The 18824-nt window shown below is 42.4% G+C and overlaps 1 protein-coding gene across 1 annotated transcript; it reads left to right on the plus strand.

The window, feature by feature from the left end:
* Window positions 1-952: 952 nt before the first annotated feature.
* LOC115191418 (tripartite motif-containing protein 16-like) lies at window positions 953-15416 on the plus strand. The gene is made up of 6 exons (XM_029749273.1): window positions 953-1549; window positions 3064-3159; window positions 13296-13529; window positions 14254-14413; window positions 14539-14598; window positions 14830-15416. Exons 1-6 carry the CDS (start codon window positions 953-955, stop codon window positions 15339-15341), a joined length of 1659 nt encoding a protein of 552 aa, XP_029605133.1. The 3' UTR covers window positions 15342-15416.
* Window positions 15417-18824: the final 3408 nt, after the last annotated feature.

The following is an 18824-nucleotide window of genomic DNA, read 5'->3' on the forward strand; positions in this document are numbered from 1 at the left end:
AGCCAGAAAGTAGAGGAGATGAAAAGAAGTTTGGTTTCACAACAGAATATGTTCAAAAAAGCCACATCACAAAGTGAGACTGCTGTAAAGGCTAGTAATATAGTGGCAGCAGAGATCGCAAAATCAGCCCGGCCCTTTAATGAGGGAGAGGTCGTGAAAAAGTGCATGATGAAAGTTTGTGACCTCGTATGCCCAGAGAAAAAGAAAGCATTTTCAAACGTGAGCCTGAGCAGGAGCACAGTAGCTGATCGCACATGTGATCTTGCCACCAATCTGTATGACCAGCTGATGGAAAAGGGAAAAGATTTCGTTGCGTTCTCCCTCGCTGTGGATGAGAGCTGCGACGCATCTGATACTGCTCAGCTGTCAGTCTTCATCCGTGGAGTATTATCATTTTATTTGTAAAATTATTAGCCAGTGGAAAAAGTTTATTTTGGTATTTAAATCAGAAGGCTGCAAATAGAAAAGAGGCATACGATTTTTATTTAAATTATATTTATTTAATAAATGAATGCCATTGATGTGTTTTTTCATTTGAAATTCGATTTTGCGTGTCTCCACTATTAAATTATATATTGTATGGTAATAAGCGATGCTTGTTCCATATTCAATGTTAAAGCAAAACTTGTTTGGGTCCATATTAAAAGGTTCATTTGTTCAATGTTGGCCCGCGACTTTGTTCAGGTTTTACATTTTGGCCCACTGGGTATTTGAGTTTGACACCCCTGGTCTAGACGTTGTATGCAGATCTCTCTCTCTCCCTCCCTGCACCCCTCCTTCCCTTGTTCCCTCCCTCTAACCCCTCCTTCCCTCTAACCCCTCCTTCCCTCTAACCCCAGCCCTCTGGCAGAACAAGGAAATCCCTCCCCCTCCCACAAACTCTCTTCTGAGGAAACTAAACTGATCTGAGTCTCTGTGTCGTCTGTCTGTGTGAGAGTGAACAACCGTCCAAATGGCTCAGCAGGGAGTTCTGCTGGACCAGGACCAGTTCCGTTGTTCTGTCTGTCTGGATCTACTGAAGGAACCGGTCACCATCCCCTGTGGACACAGTTACTGTAGAAGCTGTATTGAGGGCTGCTGGGATCAGGATGTTCTGAAAGGGGTCTACAGCTGTCCTCAGTGCACAGAGACCTTCACTCCAAGGCCTAATCTGAGGAAAAATAACATGTTGGCTGAGATGGTGGAGAAACTGAGGAAGACAGGACTCCAGGCTGGTCCCCCTCCTGCTCTGTGCTGTGCTGGACCTGGAGATGTGTCGTGTGATGTCTGCACTGGGACCAGAAAGCGGAAAGCCCTCATGTCCTGTCTGCCGTGTCTGGCCTCTTACTGTGAGACTCATCTCCTATCTCACTATGAATCTCCTGCTTTGAAGAAGCACAAGCTGGTCAAAGCCACCGCACAACTACAGGAGAAGATCTGCTCTCATCATGACAAACTGCTGGAGGTTTACTGTCGTACCGATCAGCAGTGTATCTGTTATCAGTGTGTGATGGATGAACATAAAGGCCATGATACAGTGTCAGCTGCAGCAGAGAGGACTGAGAAACAGGTAAGACCAGAACAACTTGTTGGTGACTGTCTGATAAACAAAGAGTTAAAGATACAGTAGGAACTGAGGCTGTTTGAATATGAGACCATTCAAATGAAATGGATCCACAAATATGAACACAACCTTGAGTATATAGATATGTTAACCCAGATTCTTCAAATGTATCACCATTTTCTAAAGTCTGTTAGGTTCTGAACACACAGAGTGAAAACTCAAACCAAGTTTATTCACCCACTGGGTCATACAGCTGCAAAGACAATGTTTGATGACACAAGAACATGTATTTATAACCTCATACTAGGCGGGGTCAACTGTTACACATCTAGACAGCCAATACATCTGTGTTGCTAGGCAGGAACTGAACTGGTTCCTCTCACTGGTGTAGTCATGGCCCTGCCTGATGCTAGAACCTTGGTGGGTGTGGAAGTGTATGTGTGTGAGATAAGACTGTAGTAGGAGGGTCGTTGGGGTGGGCCCCTCTGGCCCCCCTCCCAGAGGCTTCTTCTCACTTCATCTGTTGACTTGAACTCGAGACGAATTCCTGGCTCCTCCCTAGTTCTGCAGCTGGCCTGCGTTATCAGAGACTAACTAGACTGTTGAATTCCTGGCTCCTCCCTAGTTCTGCAGCTGGCCTGCCTTATCAGAGACTAACTAGACTGTTGAATTCCTGGCTCCTCCCTAGTTCTGCAGCTGGCCTGCCTTATCAGAGACTAACTAGACTGTTGAATTCCTGGCTCCTCCCTAGTTCTGCAGCTGGCCTGCCTTATCAGAGACTAACTAGACTGTTGAATTCCTGGCTCCTCTCTAGTTCTACAGCTGGCCTGCCTTATCAGAGACTAACTAGACTGTTGAATTCCTGGCTCCTCCCTAGTTCTGCAGCTGTCCTGCCTTATCAGAGACTAACTAGACTGTGGAATTCCTGGCTCCTCTCTAGTTCTGCAGCTGGCCTGCCTTATCAGAGACTAACTAGACTGTTGAATTCCTGGCTCCTCCCTAGTTCTGCAGCTTGCCTGCCTTATCAGAGACTGAAACTAGTTGCCCTTTGTCTCCCTCTTTAGGAACATTGATATTCAACAATAACATGTTTGAACAGAATATTTCAGCACTTCCCCTTGTCTCTCTCAGTAACTTTCCAACACCAAGTTCCTATCCACCCTTCATTGACCCCAACATATACATTCCTTATACACGTAAAGTCATCAATACGTTATAGTATAGTAACATGAATAAGTATATTTCTAGCTAGAATCCAACAAGTCAAACATCATTATCATTAGTTATCAAACATCATTATCATTCGTTTTCAAACACCATTATCAGTCGTTATCAAACACCCAATCAACTCCCTGTTAAAACTATAATCATTCACATGACTACATAATGATATAATTTCAGACAGACACTTCCTCAATATTTTGATCCTTATCTTCTATGGGTCCTATGTCACATTACTATACTATTGATCTACTGGACAAATAAAGCTTGATAGCTCATTGAAGAGTGATTCTCCACAGAGGCAGCTGGGGATGAGTCAGCAGAAGGTCCAGCAGAGATTCCAGGAGAGAGAGAAGGAGCTGAAGGAGCTCCAACAGGCTGTGGAGTCTTTCAAGGTGAGTATTGTTGACCAGAGGAGACACACCATTTCACTTCTCTCCTCCAGTCAGAGAGAGAGAGAGGGGCCCCTCTCCAATCCCACTGACCCCACTGTTGAGAACAGGCTGTCTGGACACCTTTCAGAGAATTGACTGCTTAATGTAACTGACAGGATATGAACACAGGTCTACCACGGGAGAAACCAACATCTTGACCATTACACCAAGAGGACATTCCCTATTGGGCCGACACTGATTTAGAAGTCACAGGCGGGGCTACTTCATCACATAACCATGAGTAACCATGACTGACTCATGTCCTCTATACATTAACATGGAGCTCTCTCTCAATTTAATTCAAAGGGCTTTATTGGCATGTGAATCATATGTTTACAAATGAACAGAAATGAACAGTAAACATTACACTCACAAAAGTTTCAATGGAATAGAGACATTTCAAATGTTATAAATCAATTGGAAAACAGAGTTTTTTTGTGGTTACACGGTGGGTGGGACTATCGATATTTGTTTGTGTTTCTTCTGACCAGAGAGAGTGGTTGCTCCGTGTCACGCAACTTGGGTCAAGATCTGTTTCTTGTTTTGCTCTTAGGAACAGGGCACCATTGAAAGGAGTGATTTCTGGGGTAGCGTTAGTGTGGAGGTGGAGCAATTGAAGTTGAAGGCTCTTGGTGTTTGTGATGCCCACCGTTTGGTGTGAAGCAGACCAGGTGGTGAGCGTGGTGAAACAGAGGAGTCGCTGTCAGCATTTGAGTCTTTACCCGACAAAGTCATGTTGGGATATATCAGTTATCCTGTTAGAGTCTTTGTGTTGAATCCACTGAGCTGTTTCAGGTGAAACGTTTATGGTCATGTTGCAGCAGTTTGTAGGAGGGAGATTCCAAGATGTGGGAAGTGTGCAGGAGGTCATGGGATAGAGGATTGTGAAGTTTCAGTGGATAAAGTTGCGTCAACTGTAGGGGTGTCCATGTTGCTGGGGATAAGAGGTGTCTGGTGAGAGAGAGGCAGGTTAAGGTGACTAGAGTCAGAGTAGTGGAGAAGGTGTCGTATGCTGAAGCAGTGAAGAAAGTAGAGGAGGATGGGTCAAGGCTGAGGGATCCTGAGAGGATCCCTGTGAGTAGTAGATCTGTGACAGCACAGAGGAATTGGCCAATGAGTGATATAAGCTTCAGTAAGGTTGGCTTCTTAGAGTTCAAAGCAATGGTTATCAACTGTACCGCAGAAATGGAACGTAAATCACAGACAATAGATGTTGTGGTGGCAGCTGCAGAAAAGTATTTGGTCATACGAGATTTGACTTCAGAAGAGTTCCAGGGTGTGTTGAGTGGTGGTGTCCCGTCCTCCCAGGTCATTGGCATGGTGCAGGAGCAGATAGGGTCAAAGTAGTGGAACGGGGTAGTGGGTTTTTAATGAGTGTAGGGTTAGTTGGCATGGTGCAGGAGCAGATAGGGTCAAAGTAGTGGAATGGGGTAGTGGGTTTTTAATGAGTGTAGGGTTAGTTGGCATGGTGCAGGAGCAGATAGGGTCAAAGTAGTGGAATGGGGTAGTGGGTTTTTAATGAGTGTAGGGTTAGTTGGCATGGTGCAGGAGCAGATAGGGTCAAAGTAGTGGAATAGGGTAGTGGGTTTTTAATGAGTGTAGGGTTAGTTGGCATGGTGCAGGAGCAGATAGGGTCAAAGTAGTGGAATGGGGTAGTGGGTTTTTAATGAGTGTAGGGTTAGTTGGCATGGTGCAGGAGCAGATAGGGTCAAAGTAGTGGAATGGGGTAGTGGGTTTTTAATGAGTGTAGGATTAGTTGGCATGGTGCAGGAGCAGATAGGGTCAAAGTAGTGGAATGGGGTAGTGGGTTTTTAATGAGTGTAGGGTTAGTTGGCATGGTGCAGGAGCAGATAGGGTCAAAGTAGTGGAATGGGGTAGTGGGTTTTTAATGAGTGTAGGGTTAGTTGGAAGGGTGTTTTTTTATTTAAAAAAATATGAGATGTTCCTTTTCCCATTTTGTATCACAAAGTAAAATAGATTTATATTATAGTCCAGTTGGGGGCGATAATACAACATATTGGATGCCAACCGCCGTTAAACTCCAAAGAAGAAGAAACGTTATATTATGTCTATGTACAGTGTTGTAACGATGACTCTCTCTCTCATTCCATCACTTTCGTGGTAGTTGGTTGTGTGGGTCTCTGGTTATGAATGGGGTGCTGACAGACAATCGTTGATGGATATTTATAGAGCTCTGATCAGGACGACAATTGATTACGGGTGTATAGTTTATGGAACAGCGGCAAAGACTTAAGCTGGACAGAATCCAGTATATAGCTTTAAGGATATGTTTTGGTGCATTTAAATCAACATCTGTATGTGTCTTACTAGTGGAGGCAGGTGAGATGCCTTTGGGTTTACGACGTAATAAATTGTCATTATCTTATTGGGTTGCAAGGCTGTGAGGTTGAGCATCCCACTGCTACTGTTCTAGATGACTGTTGGGAATATACTAGTAGACAAGGCAGTGGTTTTGGTTGGACAGTTGTAGGTATCAATGTTATTATGGAGAAATGAGAGAATGGGTGTAGTAGTGAGATTCTGCTGGGTCCCAGCACATTCAGGTGTGGAAGGGAATGAAATTGTAGACCAGTTATCTAAAAGAGCTTTACTACAAGATATAATATATATTAATGTTCCACTGGGTAGAGGTGAGGACAAATGTAAGATCAGAGACATTTTGATAGATGTGTGGCAGAAGAGATGGGGACTCTGGGCACAAGGGACGGCATTTATATGTCCTCTAAAGGTCGGTGGACCAAGGTTCAAAGGTCAGATTAGGAAGGAAGAGGTGGTGTTTACTCGATTGTGCTTAGGACATTGTACATTGAACTGGTCCTTACATCTGGTTGGCAGCATGTGAATGGTTTGTGTCTGGAGGGTATTGTCAATGAAACGGTGGACCATGTGTTGTTATATTGTTGTAAGTATGTTGAAGAGAGGGAAAGATTGAAGGGTAGGGTCATTGAGGTTGGATGGGGTTGGGGGGGTTGGAAGGGATTTGGGGGATGGAGGAGGGTCTATTAGAAGTTAGTAGGACTCTTTTTTATTTTCTCAGAAGTACTGAGTTAGATAGGAGGATTTAGAAATGGTTTAAACCGTCATTGAACACACTCCAGCACAGTAGGTGGCGCCATGCACCTTAGCGTTGGTTTGAGGACCACCATTATATCATAGAAGAAGAAGGTGTTGTGTGAGGGTTTTGTGGTTCCTGAGGAGGGCTACTATTCTTTTTGCGTATTTTCCAAATGTATTTTGTAGTTGTTAAGGGTCTATATATTAGTTTCCACTGTTTATCGGTTAGAGTTGAGGGGGGAGTAGGGTAGTTTGTTTGGGAGGTGTGATGTCCTCAACCGAGTCGAGAAGAAACGCTGTCTCTTCAGGTGCATTCTGGAGAATGGTGTGGAGGAATTATTGATCATGGTCGGTGAACAAGTGGGAGAGGAACATAAACACTCTTTGTCCAGAATGAATAAGACGGTGGTTGTGGTAATGTAAAAGGTGAGTCTTGTTGCCCGGCTAGTTACCAGTATGATTTATGTGAGGGGTGTTGGTGCTGATTTCGATAAGAGTAGTGGTGTCTAATCTGCCTCCATTTATTACGACCGAACAGATCCGCAAAGAGTTGGTTCGTTTTGGTCAATTTACAAGTGCTTTTCGTTTCGTGGCTCTCGGCTGGGTGTCTCTTTTCGTAGACTAGTGTTTGTTTCTTAACTAAATTCAAGGTTAAACAGGGGAGGGGTGGTTCACAGGGTTTGTTTAGGGCAGACAAGCGCGACCAGCCAGCAGCGGGGGCTAGGACTAGGCTGGACACTACATTTTTAACCACATTTACTGATAAAACTCGTTCATTGCATCCGCCAAGGAGCCCAGTTATATAATATTACTATATGTCGCAGCTGTTTGGCGTAGTTTTGAAGTAAACGCGAAAAAGCGGGTCTTATTTTAGGTCATGTTTCACCCTTCCAGCTCCTATTAGTTGTATTGAAAAAACAGGTCTTATTTTAGGTCATGTTTCACCATGCCAGCTCCTATTAGTTGTATTGAACAAACAGGTCTTATTTTAGGTCATGTTTCTCCCTGCCAGCTCCTATTAGTTGTATTGGAAAAACAGGCCTTATTTTAGGTCACGTTTCACCCTGCCAGCTCCTATTAGTTGTATTGAAAAACACAGGTCTTATTTTAGGACATGTTTCACCCTGCCAACTCCTATTAGTTGTATTGAACACTGTCACAAGTGCTGTACAGAAACTCTAACTGTACGTATAACCTATTTTAGCCTGAACCCTAATTCTAGGGTAGGGTGGCCTACAACTATTTTAGTAATAATATTATTTTAGTAAATACCATTTTAGTACTAAATAGCATTTATTATTTTTTAAATAAAACCTATGTCAGCATTTGCTTTTTATTAGTTAGTTTATTATATGTATTATTGCATGGCAGAACACTTGATAAACAGGACTCATTTGTTTTATATGTTAAATGTGGTTTGAACTGGGTGACATAGTAACCTCTATGTGAAAGTCCAGCAATTGGCGTGGGATAGGTGGGGCAGGTTTGAGACTGATCTCTCGAATTAAATACACTTTATTTCTCAGCTGCCTCACCAATGTCTTTAAGTGAATTAATAACTTTTAATTGGTAAATATTTCCAATAGATGGCAGCATAAGACCACAAAGCATCAGTTATAGGCTACAAGCAGCAATAAGATTGACATAAAATAGCATGCAACCAAAGACTACAGTGAGGGAAAAAATAATTTGATCCCCTGCTGATTTTGTACGTTTGCCCACTGACAAAGAAATGATCTGTCTATAATTTTAATGGTAGGTTTATTTGAATAGTGAGAGACAGAATAACAACAAAACAATCCAGAAAAACTCATGTCAAAAATGTTATGAATTATTTTGAATTTTAATGAGGTAAATAAGTATTTGACCCCCTCTCAATCAGAAAGATTTCTGGCTCCCAGGTGTCTTTTATACAGGTAACGAGCTGAGATTAGGAGCACACTCTTAAAGGGAGTGCTCCTAACCGCAGCTTGTTACCTGTAAAAAAGACACCTGTCCACAGAAGCAATCAATCAATCAGATTCCAAACTCTCCACCATGGCCAAGACCAAAGAGCTCTCCAAGGATGTCAGGGACAAGATTGTAGACCTACACAAGGCTGGAATGGGCTACAAGACCATCGCCAAGCAGCTTGCTGAGAAGGTGACAACAGTTGGTGCGATTATTCGCAAATGGAAGAAACACAAAAGAACTGTCAATCTCCCTCGGCCTGGGGCTCCATGCAAGATCACACCTCGTGGAGTTGCAATGATCATGAGAACGGTGAGGAATCAGCCCAGAACTACACGGGAGGATCTTGTCAATGATCTCAAGGCAGCAGGGACCATAGTCACCAAGAAAACAATTGGTAACACACTACGCCGTGAAGACTGAAATCCTGCAGCGCCCGCAAGGTCCCCCTGCTCAATTTAGCACATATACATGCCGGTCTGAAGTTTGCCAATGAACATCTGAATGATTCAGAGGACAACTGGGTAAAAGTGTTGTGGTCATATGAGACCAAAATTGAGCTCTTTGGCATCAACTCAACTCGCCGTGTTTGGAGGAGGAGGAATGCTGCCTATGACCCCAAGAACACCATCCCCACCGTCAAACATGGAGGTGGAAACATTATGCTTTGGGGGTGTTTTTCTGCTAAGGGGACAGGACAACTTCACTGCATCAAAGGGACGATGGACGGTGCCATGTACCGTCAAATCTTGGGTGAGAACCTCCTTCCCTCAGCCAGGGCAATGAAAATGGGTCGTGGATGGGTATTCCAGCATGACAATGACCAAAAACATATGGCCAAGGCAACAAAGGAGTGGCTCAAGAAGAAGCACATTAACCTCTATGGGCTAGGTGGGACGCTAGCGTCCCCCCCGTGGTGCACTCCATCAACAGCAGGTGCATTTCAAGAGCGGCAAATTTGAATCCAAATAAATGTCAAAATTCAAATTTTTCAAACATACAACTATTTTACACCCTTTGAAAGATTAACATCTCCTTAATCTAACCACATTTTCCAATTTCAAAAAGGTTTTACGGCGAAAGCATAAAGTTAGAGTATGTTAGGACAGTACATTGACAATAGCTGTGTGTAATGTTTTGACAATTCAAAGACAGGCGTCACCAAAACCATAAAATCAGCAAAAATTATGCACTAACCTTTTACAATCTCCATCAGATGACACTCCTAGGACATTATGTTAGACAATGCATGCATTTTTAGTTCTATCAAGTTCATATTTATATCCAAAAACAGCGTTTTACTATGGCGTTGATGTTGAGGGAAATCTTTTCCCTCCAATACCGCCAGTCAAATCAGCACCACAAATTAAATAATTAAAATTAGAAAACATTGGTAAAATATTATATTGTCATTTAAAGAATTATAGATTTACATCTCTTGAACGCAATCAACTTGCCAGATTTAAAAATAACCTTACTGGGAAATCACACTTTGCAATAATCTGAGCACTGCGCCCAGAAAAATACGCGTTGCGATACAGACTAACCGCCATGTTGGAGAGATCTAAAATCGAAAATACTATGTAAATAATCCATTACCTTTGATTCTCTTCATCAGATGTCACTTCCAGGAATCCCAGGTCCATAACGAATGTAGTTTTGTTCAAAAAAGCTCATCATTTATGTCCAAAAATCTCCGTGTTGTTAGCACATGATCTAAGCCCGCCGGACTTCACTTCATGAACGAGGGGAAAAAATATATTTACGTTCGTTCAAACATGTCAAACGTTGTATAGCATAAATCATTAGGGCCTTTTTTAACCAGAACATGAATAATATTCAAGGCGGACGAATGCAAACTCTTTTAAAATGTATTGGAACGAGGGTACCCAACATGACCTCGAGCGCCAGGTGTCTAATGGGCCATCATCGTTCCAGGGCTCTTGTTCGGTCAGATCTCCCTCTAGAAGACTCAAAACACTTTGTAAAGGCTGGTGACATCTAGTGGAAGCAATAGGAAGTGCCAAAACATTCCTCAGCCCCTGTGTTTTTCAATGGCATAGGTTTAAAGGTAATACAACACATCAGGTATCCACTTCCTGTCAGAATCTGTCTCAGGGTTTTGCCTGCCAAATGAGTTCTGTTATACTCACAGACACCATTCAAACAGTTTTAGAAACTTTAGGGTGTTTTCTATCCATATATAATAAGTATATGCATATTCTAGTTACTGGGTAGGATTAGTAACCAGATTAAATCGGGTACATTTTTTTATCCAGCCATGAAAATACTGCCCCCTAGCCCTAACAGGTCCTGGAGTGACCTAGCCAGTCTCCATACCTTAATCCCATAGAAAATCAATGGAGGGAGCTGAAGGTTCGAGTTGCCAAACGTCAGCCTCGAAACCTTAATGACTTGGAGAAGATCTGCAAAGAGGAGTGGGACAAAATCCCTCCTGAGATGTGTGCAAACCTGGTGGCCAACTACAAGAAACATCTGACCTCTGTGATTGCCAACAAGGGTTTTGCCAACAAGTACTAAGTCATGTTTTGCAGAGGGGTCAAATACTTATTTCCCTCATTAAAATGCAAATCATTTTATAACATTTTTGACATGCGTTTTTCAGGATTTTTTTGTTGTTATTCTGTCTCTCACTGTTCAAATAAACCTACCATTACAATTATAGACTGATCATGTCTTTGTCAGTGGGCAAACGTACAAAATCAGCAGGGGATCAAATACTTTTTTCCCTCACTGTATATGTCCCATGATTTTCTAAAATGGTCAATCATGACTTTAGTTAGCTATATACAGTATCTCTTGTTAGTCCTGTGTTGCTTTTGGGAGATCAAAACAATATTAACTATAGCAGGTATTGAACCCTGGTCAAATAACCACTAGTCAGATGTGCTGACCTCAACCCTAGTAAACATGCATTATAACATCATGTTAATATGTCATATTGGGAGTAAACAGCCTCGGAATAGAATAGACGATGCATCTTCCAGCCCGACAATAAATGACATCATGCAGCCCTCACGGTTAGTAAAAGTACCTCAACATGCCCCTCTCTTGTGGGAGAAGGCAGAGTGCTCGCTGCTCGCAGATGGAACAAGCTTTTGGAGGGGCTTGTTGAGTTGGACACTTGAACTTGACCTAAACTAATCTGAACTGTCTTATGCTGCCATCTATTGGAATTATTTAGCAACTGCAGCAGTACTGAATAAAGTGGATATTCTTACTGAAGTAGTAATTACTCAGAATTACAAAATATAAAGTGTTATAGTTCATTTTATCACTAACAACCATAAAATATCCATCTATAGCATAATAAAACTGACATAAACCAAAAACATCATACATTTAGTTAATTATATTAAAATGTATATATTTAAATGGGTGACATTATCTGCCAAAGTAAAAACCCCTTAACATATAAACACAGACACTGGACACAGACACTGAAAATTTGCTTTTTTAATATAAATCTGGTAGATCTCAAAAGAGCCTTTGCTTTGCTGAGCAGTTTTCAGGAGAGTCTGTCTGTGAATAATGAAAAGTTAATGCCACGCTTTTTATATTTTAAATGTAACCTTTATTTAACTAGGCAAGTCAGTTAAGAACAAATTCTTATTTACAATGATGGTCTACCAGGGAACAGTAGGTTAACTGCCTTGTTCAGCGGCAGAACGACATATTTTTACCTTGTCAGCTTGGGGATTCAATCCAGCAACCTTTCGGTAACTGGCCAAATACTCTAACCACTAGACTACCTGCTGCGCGGTCTAAAGCTCTTACCACTAGACTACCTGCTGCCCGGCCCAATGCTCTAACCACTAGGCTTCCTGCTGCCTGGCCAAACGCTCTAACCACTAGGCTACCTGTTGCCCTTTCACAGAGGTCTAGTTCACGTTTACATGTGAGTCATTTAGCAGACACTCTTATCCAGAGCCACTAGGGTTAAGAGCCCAAATCTGCCAAAAAAAAGCGATTTACAGATTTTTCACCTAGTCTGCTCGGGGATTGGAACCAGCCACCTTTCAGTTACTGCCCAACGTTCTTAACCACTAGATTACAAACCACTAAATGTTAAACACAAAGTCAAATGGTCGTAGATAAATGGTAAGCTGGTTAATTAAAAGACTGCTGTTATAACTTTCAGACAGCCATTGTTTTGGGGAAATAGGGAAATGTTTATTTCTCCAATTATCTGTAATAGATGTATTTATTTTAATGGTTTGAAGTTCTACAACATTTTAATCAGGATAACTTATTATTTCTAATGATGTAAGTTTGAGTAGCTTAGTTATGGTTTTTCTGTTTGTTTCACTAAATATCTCACAATGTGTAAATTTAGATGTTTTCATGTCGGACACCATTTTAATCAGGAGAATCTCCTCTTTCTAATGACATAAGGTTGGGCAGCGTCCTCTGCTGTCATCGATCGCTAGACCAGAAATAGTCAGAAGTTGCCCGTTTTTTCCTACTTCCTGGTAATTCAGACATAAACACACTTGGCACCATCGAGGTGCGGGTGATTACTTTCTACACCAGTTGTTATTTTTCAATTTGGTCCTAAGAACAGGTTTTAGTGGTAAAATAAGAAGGTAGACATTTTTTGGTGCCATTTAGGGGAAATGGAATTCTAAGGATCATTCCAGTCAGAAGAGGCTCTGTGAAGGTTCGTTTCAATTCATTTGCTATGGCCTCGCTAGTGTTCCAGCTCAGACAACGTTCTTTGGCCGTTTTGACTCGTTCTATTGTCCAGCCTACTAGGACTCAGGGGGCAGAGGCTGGGTCTAGCTCTGCTACGGGGCAGGCTACTGGAGGGGGTACCAGGAGGGAGGAGAGTAGAGCAGGGCCAAGCGGTGTTCTGTACCTGCCTGTCCAGGAGGGGGGACAAGGCCTGGTGGACATGGAGAGCAGGGTGGCAGCATTCTGACTCAATGAGGTGCAGAGGCTACTGTACCTACTGTCTCTCTCTCTCTCTCTCTCTCTCTCTCTCTGTCTCTCTCTCTGTCTCTCTGTCTCTCTCTCTCTCTGTCTCTCTGTCTCTCTCTCTCTCTTAACAGCGCTCTGCACAGGCAGCAGTGGAGGACAGTGATCAGATCTTTACTGAGCTGATCCGCTCTATTGAGAGAAGGAGCTCCGAGGTGAAGGAGCTAATCAGAGCCCAAGAGAAGGCTCAAGTGAGTCAAGCTGAAGGACTCCTGGAGCAACTGAAAAAGGAGATAGCTGAGCTGAGGAAGAGAAGCACTGAGCTGGAGCAGCTCTCACACCCAGAGGATCACATCCATTTCCTCCAGGTAACTAAACTGCCTTGTTACATGTGATATGAAATGAACTTAATGTGAAACTATTCATCTCAATCATTATGTTGTCATGTCTGTCTCCCTCTCTCTGTCCGTCCCTCTCTCTTCTCTCTCTGTCCGTCCCTCTCTCTCTCTCTCTCTCTGTCTCTCTCTCTGTCTCTCTCTCTGTCTCTCTCTCTCTCTTTGTCTCTCTCTCTCTTTGTCCCTCTCTGTCTCTCTCTCTGTGTCTCTCTCTCTCTCTGTCCCTCTATCTCTCTCTCTCTCTGTCCCTCTCTCTCTCTGTCTCTCTCTCTCCCTCTCTCTCTGTCCCTCTCTCTCTCTCTCTCTGTCCCTCTCTCTCTCTATCTCTCTCTGTCCCTCTCTCTCGCTCTGTCCCTTTCTCTCTGTCTCTCTCTCCCTCTCTCCCTCTTAATCTCTCTCTGTCCTTCTCCCTCTCTCTCTCTCTCTCTCTCTCTCTCTCTCTCTCTGTCCCTCTCTCTCTCTCTCTGCCCCTTTCTCTCTCTCTGTGTCTCTCTCTCTCTATCACTCTCCCTCTCTGTTTCTCTCTCTATGCCCTCTCTCTCTCTGTCCCTCTCTCTCTCTCGCTCTCTCTCTGTCCCTCTCCCTCTCTGTTTCTCTCTCTGTCCCTCTCTCTCTCTCTCTCTCTCTCTGCCCCTCTCGCTCTCTTTTTCCCCCTGTCTCTCTCTCTCTCTTTCTCTCTCTCTCTTTCTCTCTCCAGAGTTATCAGTCTCTCTCCAGTATCAGTGTATCTTCAGACTTACCCAGAATTGTTGTCCGTCCTCTTCAGTACTTTGGAGATGTGAGTAAGACTGTGTCTGAACTGAGAGTGAAACTAGAAGACTTCCTTAAAGGACAATGGACCAAGATCTCCACTACAGGTGTGTTGAAAACAATAAGAACATCAACTTTACACCATTGAAAGTTCCCTACTAGTCATATACATGTGGAATATGGTATGATGATAACATTCCCTCTCTCTGTCAATGTGTTTGTGTGTCTGTAGTGAATTTAGTGGATGTTGTACTGCCTCCAGAGCCCAAGACCAGAGAACAGTTGTTACAATGTGAGTCTCTTTATTGTGAAGTAACTAACAGTCTCTTTTTACTGACACTCCTAACAATCCCTCTAGAAATATATAGCAATAGTAGATCTAATCAAAGACTGGGTATCTATCTGACTCCTCATATTTCTCTGATTTGATCTCTGCTGTGCTCTAATCAAAGACAGGGTAGACACAGTATCTGACTTAACTTATTGTTCTGACTCCCCTCATTGGTCTCTGCTCTTCTCCCAGATTCCTGTCAGCTCAGACTGGACCCAAACACAGCATACACACTCCTCTCTTTGTCTAAAGGGAACAGAAAGGTGACCTATACAAGCCAAGTCCAACCATATCCTGACCATCCAGACAGATTCACTAACCATTACCAGGTTCTGTGTAGAGAGGGTCTGTCTGGACGCTGTTACTGGGAGGTGGAGTGGAGTGGTAATGTTATTACAGCAGTCTCATATAAAGACATCAGCAGAACAGAGAGAGGTAATATATTTGGAGACAATAACAAGTCCTGGAGTTTACAGTACTATAGAGGTGGTTATTGGTTCAGACACAATAATGTTGAGACTAAAGTATCAGGCCCTCAGTCCTCCAGAGTAGGAGTGTACCTGGATCACAAGGCAGGTACTCTGTCCTTCTACAGTGTCTCTGACACAATGACCCTCCTCCACAGAGTCCAGACCACATTCACTCAGCCCCTCTATCCTGGGTTTAGTCTCTTTTATAGTACTGCTAAGCTGGTTAAACTGTAGTTGGGTACACATAGATACTAGTCATGCTGGTGTAGTCTATAGCTGAGCTGGTTTAACTGTAGTAGGGTCCACATAGATACTAGTCATGCTGGTGTAGTCTATAGCTGAGCTGGTTAAACTGTAGTAGGGTCCACATAGATACTAGTGATGCTGGTGTAGTCTATAGCTGAGCTGGTTAAACTGTAGTAGGGTCCACATAGATACTAGTCATGCTGGTGTAGTCTATAGCTGAGCTGGTTAAACTGTAGTAGGCTCCACATAGATACTAGTCATGCTGGTGTAGTCTATAGCTGATCTGGTTAAACTGTAGTAGGGTCCACATAGATACTAGTCATGCTGGTGTAGTCTATAGCTGAGCTGGTTAAACTGTAGTAGGGTCCACATCGATACTAGTCATGCTGGTGGTGATGATCCCCAGATGTGATGATTCATTCTACTCTGTTTCATGTCCAATGATTTAACTGATTTGATCTTCAGATGATCTGAATTAAAATAAACATTCAATGTATTCATATTTATTTAAGTGCAACGTTTTAATATTGTACATTTCCATGAATCATGATGTATGGTGTTGATGTATATTGGTTGTCATTCAGAACCATTGATATGTTTTCTCAATTGAGAATTCAGGACTAGTCAGCCCACTACAAGCTGGAATATCTTACTTTCTACTAAAGTATATGTTCTGGTTTCCCAGACACAGATTAATCCTAGTCCTGGACTAAAAAGCATGTTCAATGTAGATGTCCAGGAAACCGGCCCTAAATGTGTCATCTTTCATCCTCCATTACTGCTCAGTCCAGCAACATTAAACCTGTCCAGCAGGTGGTGTATTGACCAAACAATAAAACCAGCAGATATCTTGACTTGCCCCTCAGTATATCAGTAATGTTCAGAATAGTACTTTAATATCATTGGAGATTGATGGTCTTTTTAATCCACTATCCAGAGTCAGGAACAGATGAAGTTAGGTCTGCTACTGTTCAGTGATTAAATATGATTTATGGTGATGGGAAATAAAAAATACAACACTAAACTTCATCTAGTAATAGTTTCTTTGTTATTTATTCCAAGGTGTGTCTTTAACTTGTAAATGGATTGTGTGGAGGTGAGCTAGTGGTGTGGCTGATAGAATAGAATGAAAAGGGAGGAGGGGAGGAAGAGGGGAGGAGTGAAGGGCTGTTCAAGAAACCAGATGAGGAAGAGAAAGATGTTCAGGGGAATTACTGTCTCTGTTCCAAATGGTCCCCTATTCCCTACGTAGTGCACTATGGTGCTTCTGACCAGGTCTAAAGTAGTGTTCTACATAGTGAATAGGGTGTAGATTTATTACAATATCATGCTTTAGTGTTTGGCACCAAAAAAAATTTGATCTCCACCCTCCCACTTAATGTCTGTCATCCCCCAGTTCTGTTAAGACTTCCTCTCATTGAACTGGGCCTCAATCTAAATGGTCACTTTGTATTGATAGTCCATACTGGGCTTTACTATGGTTCTACATACAGTATCTGTATTGATAGTCCATACTGGGCTTTACTATGGTTCTACATACAGTATCTGTATTGATAGTCCATACTGGACTTTACTATGGTTCTACATACAGTATCTGTATTGATAGTCCATACTGGGCTTTACTATGGTTCTACATACAGTATCTGTATTGATAGTCCATACTGGACTTTACCATGGTTCTACATACAGTACCTGTATTGATAGTCCATACTGGACTTTACTATGTTTCTACATACAGTACCTGTATTGATATTCCATACTGGGCTTTACTATGGTTCTACATACAGTATCTGTATTGATAGTCCATACTGGTCTTTACTATGGTTCTACATACAGTATCTGTATTGATAGTCCATACTGGACTTTACTATGGTTCTACATACAGTATCTGTATTGATAGTCCATACTGGGCTTTACTATGGTTCTACATACAGTATCTGTATTGATAGTCCATACTGGGTTTTACTATGGTTCTACATACAGTATCTGTATTGATAGTCCATACTGGACTTTACTATGGTTCTACATACAGTATCTGTATTGATGGTCCATAGTGGTCTTTACTATGGTTCTACATACAGTATCTGTATTGATAGTCCATACTGGACTTTACTATGGTTCTACATACAGTATCTGTATTGATGGTCCATAGTGGTCTTTACTATGGTTATACATACAGTATCTGTATTGATAGTCCATACTGGGCTTTACTATGGTTCTACATACAGTATCTGTATTGATAGTCCATACTGGGCTTTACTATGGTTCTACATAGAGTATCTGTATTGATAGTCCATACTGGGCTTTACTATGGTTCTACATACAGTATCTGTATTGATAATCTATACTGGGCTTTACTATGGTTCTACATACAGTATCTGTACCTGGAGGGTTTCTGCTCACATATTCCTTTATCTCCTCAACTTTATCTGATTCTCTCTCCCACTTCCCTTCATGGATTTAAAGGAAATGACTGGTATATGTAAACTCCCTCTACTCCATGTCAACACCAATCCAATGATTTTACATTTGTGAGGAGTAGAGAAGGAAAGCTACACTTCAGGAGGAAGGAGAGATTATTGGGACGCCCCCATGGAGAGATGATAGAGGGATGTGAAAGAGGAGAGAGGTAATGGTTGTACTCCCCCATGGAGAGATGATAGAGGGATGTGAAAGAGGAGAGAGGTAATGGTTGTACTCCCCCATGGAGAGATGATAGAGGGATGTGAAAGAGGAGAGAGGTAATGGTTGGACTCCCCCATGGAGAGATGATAGAGGGATGTGAAAGAGGAGAGAGGTAATGGTTGTACTCCCCCATGGAGAGATGATAGAGGGATGTGAAAGAGGAGAGAGGTAATGGTTGTACTCCCCCATGGAGAGATGATAGAGGGATGTGAAAGAGGAGAGAGGTAATGGTTGTACTCCCCCATGGAGAGATGATAGAGGGATGTGAAAAAGGAGAGAGGTAATGGATCACTGGAAAATGAAGCTACATTTCACAACTCTTAGTACAAACTCAAAACATGAATCACTCTGTAAGGAGCCCTCAGAGAGGTGGAAATCAGAGAGATGGAGGCAGGCGGCAGGGAACTGTTGTATCTCATGAAGTCCGGTCCATCGTCGTTGATCATGTGGTAAACAGAGGTCTTACCATGACAGAGGCTGACACATCAGTTCACCCCAATCTGAAAAGATCAACTGGCAAATTCCATCATGAGAACATTTCACTAAGAAACACGGTCAGTCAGCCGGATGTGCACTATGCTTTACCATTACATTTACAGGAAATGACATTTTGTAATGCATGTAAATTCACTAAACATGTCCCAGTATTGTTCCAGTATGATCTATTGACAGTAAACTCTGTTCTACCCTCAGAATAGACAGAAGACCCCATGGTGGTGGTCGTGTGCTGACTGACCAGCAGGAGTGGACAGTGGAGGAAATGGTGAGGGCCAGGAATGACCTACT

This window comes from Salmo trutta, chromosome 4 (assembly GCF_901001165.1).
Source record: "Salmo trutta chromosome 4, fSalTru1.1, whole genome shotgun sequence".
Lineage (NCBI taxonomy): Eukaryota > Metazoa > Chordata > Actinopteri > Salmoniformes > Salmonidae > Salmo > Salmo trutta.